The following is a 5414-nucleotide window of genomic DNA, read 5'->3' as shown; positions in this document are numbered from 1 at the left end:
AAACTGGGGATAACGACAATGGTACCATTCTCATAGGATTGGCACCAAACTTTCAGGATGGTGCCTGGCATATGGGAAGTGTCAGTGTATTTGTGAATTTGGTGAACTGCCTGCCCGCCCCTCATCTACTCTCACTCTCCTCCCATGCACACAACTGTGCAAACACGCCACCCTCTAGCACAGCATGCAATTCACCAAACAGACCATGGTGTCTAGTTCATGCCTCTACAACATTGTTCTTATTTCTCTTGTCAACCTGCTGAACTCCCATTTATCTCCCAGGACTCAGCTCAAATATCATTTCTGCTAAGAAGCCTTCGCTAAGACCCTGAGACTCCCCCACTGTGACTCCATGGCACCCCAAAACAACTTCTATCTTAGCGTGTGTCACTTCAATGAAATATTTTTAGAAGTCTGAGAGTTACCATTTTTGAGCACTTATCCCATGCCAGGCCCTGTTCTAAATACTTTATATGTTTATCTTATTTAAGCCTCACCTATATATTAAGCAAACCTATAACATGTTTTAATAATTGGTTTACACGTTTGCCATCTCTCCTTGATTGTGAGGCTCTTTATGGGCAAGAATCTATGTCTTAAACATCTTTGAATCTCTGGCATCTAGCAAGGTGCCCAGTTCTTCATGGGTACTTAGTTAAATTAATATCTCTTAATTGAGCCAATCATAGATGTGCTACACTCAGAGAGAGATGGGAACATGCACAAATTACTGACACTGAAGGACGTTTAGGAAAGAACGGATGCTGGCTGGATCTGAAATTCATCTGTGCTATAAAAAAAGACTGCTGTAACTACCTCACCACATTGTTAAATTGTCATTACTACATGAACATTTTCTATAGTGCTGAGGGGTCTATGTTGATTCTGTACTCTCATTTGATTCTGTACTATCATGTAATTTCAGGTCTTTTCAAGGACATAACAATACAATTCATGTGACATTCTATTCCATGCTCTTGATTCAAGGGTCATGCACAAAGTTCTGAGGAGTGTTGTGTGTCTCTTAGCTCATGGGTTGCCCACCTTTGATAAAGGGTAAAGAGACCTGCACCCTGACAGCATTTTCTCCTTGTAGACACCAACTGGAAATTTGCTACAAGTCACACAGAATTTCAGTCAGGAGTTAATGTTATAATTTCTGCGGCAATAGTCTAGGACCATAAATACAAGTATGGATGTCCTTGTCTTAAGATGATTCAATTTATGATTTTTCAACTTTAAAACAGAGCAAAAGCAATATGCATTCAGCAGAGCATTAATAAATTTCCTGAGATATTCAACACTTTATTGTAAAATAGACATCGTCTTAGGTGATTTTTGCCCAACTATAAGCTAATGTGAGTGTTCTGAGCACATTTAAGGTAGGCTAGGCTAAGATATGATGTTTGGCAGGTTAGGTGTATTAAATGCAGTTTTGACTTATGATATTTTGAACTTATGATGGATTTATTGGGATGTAACCCCATTGTAAGTCAAGAAGCATTTGCATCTGTTGCTTAATTGTTGTAAAGAAATATGCTTGTTACAGATTGGAACTATATAAAAGAAATTCAAAGATGAATATTTTGATTTCAGTTAACTTTTCTTACCTCACCCTTCAGCACATGGTAAATTCTGTTTCATTAGGTAGCAAAGAATGGTTAAGATCAAAACTGTTTAACACACTGACTGAAATATCTCTGGGTGACCTTGAAGCTGATCTTAGCAGGGAGAGAGCAGTGTCCAGCCATGTGAGTGCTGCCAAAAGGTGTCAAGGAGAATGGATCTGCCTCACAAACTCAAGTCTGGAGTCCCAGAATATCACTGGGAGCCCCCAACTTTAGCTTAATCCATTTCAATAGTCTGTAGATAGAATATGCACAGGATTAGGGGTCACTTTTTGATTTCTTGGATCACTGAATGTGATGGGAAGTTTAACCTGGCTGGGTTGCGTTTTCTAAGGAACTACCATTGCTGGAATGAAGCGTGGATGACAAGGCCTGACCTTCCGGTTGGATTTGGAGGCTGGCAAGCTGTGGACAGCACCCCCCAGGAAAACAGCGATGGTAAAACTGCATCACCCCTCGGGGAGATTGCTTCACTGCTGATCTTTATTTTGCTTCATGATTGCATTTGATGGGAACCATGCCCACTGGGAACCAACATCAGAAGTGTGCTTTCTGGGCACATGTACAGTATTAACGATCTGCCAATCAGGTGTAATTCCAATAGTCAGCTTTATCCTGATTATTTTACAACTTTTAGAAAAAGAATATACAACTTAACATGTATAATTCATCCACTCTTGCTTTGATAAGCAGTTCTGAAGACAGGAGAGAAATATCTGTGTAAGCATTTTTACTAGGCTATAAAATATACTTCAGCCCTCCCTGATATGCAGTGATAAGATATAAGGCAGTAGAGAAAATGGGGAGCTCAAAAACTAATTACAGACCATCCAAGCATTTTTACTAGGCTATAAAATATACTTCAGCCCTCCCTGATATGCAGTGATAAGATATTAGGCAGTAGAGAAAATGGGGAGCTCAAAAACTAATTACAGACCATCTCTTAAATTGTTGTTATTTTTATGTTCTGTGATTTCTTTTAAAACTTCAGTATGTAGATATTTGTCTTCTAACTTTCCAACTGTGCTAAGCAGTGCAGCTATGACCTCCCCCAGATTTTCAAAAACTCACATGACAAACCTCCATCTTTCTGTAATATGATGATATAAAAAAATCAGTGGACTGGGGACATTATGTTTATTTCCTCAGGTGCTGAAATGAGATATAGATGTATAAGCATGTATGTATAAACATTCAGCACGTATGCATAATGGAATCACAAGACAATACTGGATTTTAAGGAAGAAAGGGCTACACTTTCTTGTGTTCTGGATTGTATGTAATGAGTAGAATTCAGAGGTGACTAATGGCAGCTAATCTCTTATTAACTCTGGATAGGTGGTTAAAATTTTAAGAATTTCAGGAAGGTAAACGTGGGCCTGCTGACTCTCAGAATGCATGCTGGGCATGGCTGATGTGTGTGGTTAGTGCCCCCGTTCTCCACTTAAACCTGCCATATGTCCATAATGACCAAAAACAAAAGCAAAAATCAAAACAAATAACAAGAGCAACACAACAGCAACACACTGACACTTCCACCACTTCAGATATTGGTTGAAAAGGGATAAACGCTGCGAACCAGCATCTCAGCATGGGCACTCCTGGCTATGTGTTTGTAGGAGGACACAAGCAGGAACAGCGTTGCATCCTGTTCTTTTCATGGCTTCAGGTTTGGGTTTGAGGATGCGTTTCTATCAAAACCCTTGTAGTTCATCTGCTGTCTCTAGCCATGTAAAGCTCTTGAGCTAAGTCAGGGAGGAAGTTGGGAACACTGGTCTCCAGCAAGCCACCCTCGGTGCCAAGAACCGCTGGGCTCTGGACGGAACAGGAGATGCTGCACTCACGCTGCCTCCCTCTGTGATGCAGGCATGTACCGGTGCGGTCCCGCCTCTGTCCAAGCCGTCAAGCACGGCCACATCTGCTTCCAGTTTGATGCGCCCTTTGTTTTTGCAGAGGTAAGTGGAAAGCTGGAGGAAAGTGCTGCTTTCCTCCCAAGACACTTAACACATGAAAGAACAGGGTTGTGACTTCTAAAGTTCCCAGGTACAGGCGTATGCTTTGTGTTTGCAAAGTTAACCAGACACTGTTTCAACCTCCAGGCTCTTAACGTTAAATGCAGTTGCTACTTAACATTTTTCATTCCTTAATGTTTTGGACTTTCCCATCCCCCAAAAGCAAATGCTTTACTAACTTAGCTGAGTCTCTGTACCCATGAAGTAGGTATTAGCTGCTCCAGAGAATTTAAGTGACTAACTGGATCACTCAACTAAAACTTGGTGGAGACAGTCCATGGACTGCAATTTCAGAGAGTATTGCTTCCCTCTGAGACTGGCCCAGCAATCCATACAAAACAAAATCAACACCCCCCTCCAACCATGGTTTAGTGTGGGCACAACCATTCATGTCCAGCAGCCCACCTAATGGGTTGATGCAAACACCTGGGTGAAAGGTTTGAAATTCCAGAAGAACAGGGGCACAGGGCTGGAAGCAGAGGAGGCTGTCAAAGGATGCTCCCGGGAGAGCTCTGGAGACCAAGCTGAACGTAAGAGGTGTCTGGCAAAGGAGAAGGCTGGGGGCCTGCTGGGCAATGGGTGTATGTGAAAGGCTGAGAGGCAGGACTTTCCCACAGTATATTTGCACCAATAAATACACCGAAATGATGTCTGTCATGTATTGAGTTCTACTATGTAATCACCCTGCCTACCATTTGATGCTCGTAGCAACCCTTTACAATAGGTATTATAATTCTTCCCGTGTTAGAGAAAAGAAAATTGAGGCGAAGGGTGGTTAAATAGCCTCTCCACGAACATCTAGCTAATAAATAGTGGTGCTAAGATTTGAAACCAGGTAGGCACCTGAGCTACTCTAGAAGGAGTAAATAGTTTATTAATATACATCAAGCACTGTGATGGGGGAATTCAGAGGCTCGTGTCCTTAAGGAACTCAATTCTAGACTGGAGGTGACAGTACGTGACGGTGAAATAACGGCAATACCAGACATGCCGTGGAGCTACTTGAGCAGTATACACGACACATAATCTGCATTTACACATACAGTTTTGTTAATTGAGAAATACAGGTCAGGAACTGAAGTGGGACAGCAGGGACTACAAAGACACTGTCTAGGAAGGGAGGGCCACCTGGGAACAGATGAGGGTGGTACCACGTGTGAGCACAGCCACAGTCATACGAGCAGAGACCTGGGAGGCCACACGGGAAGGGGCGTGGTTCATTCAGGCAAAGGACGTTAGAATGCAGCCAGAGCAGGGAAGGGATCTTTGGCAGAGGAGACAACTTGGGCATCTGAATGCTGTGTGTGGCAGTTCAAAGCTTCGCAGACTGGCTAGAATGTTAAGGATGTGTCAGGGGAGTGTCAGAAGATGTAGGCTGGAGGAACTCAACACAGAAGACCTTATGTCCTGAGGAATTAGACCTTTGCCCTGTGACCGAGGGAGATTATCGCTGGGGAAGGATGTGATCCAGGGGGCTGGCAGCCTTGGGGACATGCATTGGATGGGATTGTCACTGGAAGTGGGAGACCAGCCAGAGGGCCGGGACATCCCTCCTTGGCAGAGATGGGAAAGGCCTGAACTAGACACATGACAATTCAGCCTTGGGGACATGCATTGGATGGGATTGTCACTGGAAGTGGGAGACCAGCCAGAGGGCCAGGACATCCCTCCTTGGCAGAGATGGGAAAGGCCTGAACTAGACACATGACAATAGTGGGGGAAGGAAGAGGCAGGACTGAGAACTATTTAGGAAGTAAAATAAGTGTCAATATTT

At 43.2% G+C, this 5414-nt stretch overlaps 1 protein-coding gene across 1 annotated transcript in view; it reads left to right on the top strand.

Moving 5' to 3' along the window:
* Positions 1-5414, top strand: part of F13A1 (coagulation factor XIII, A1 polypeptide) — a 154042-nt gene that overhangs the window by 100451 nt on the left and 48177 nt on the right. The window contains exons 7-8 of the mRNA XM_008569953.1: positions 1963-2066; positions 3495-3583. Coding sequence (XP_008568175.1) covers positions 1963-2066; positions 3495-3583 — 193 coding nt within the window. The remainder of the gene's footprint in view (positions 1-1962; positions 2067-3494; positions 3584-5414) is intronic.

Source organism: Galeopterus variegatus, unplaced genomic scaffold (assembly GCF_000696425.1).
Source record: "Galeopterus variegatus unplaced genomic scaffold, G_variegatus-3.0.2 Scaffold29, whole genome shotgun sequence".
Taxonomy (NCBI): domain Eukaryota; kingdom Metazoa; phylum Chordata; class Mammalia; order Dermoptera; family Cynocephalidae; genus Galeopterus; species Galeopterus variegatus.
Note: the sequence above shows the minus strand (reverse complement) of the source record. Positions and strands in the feature narration are given on the sequence as shown.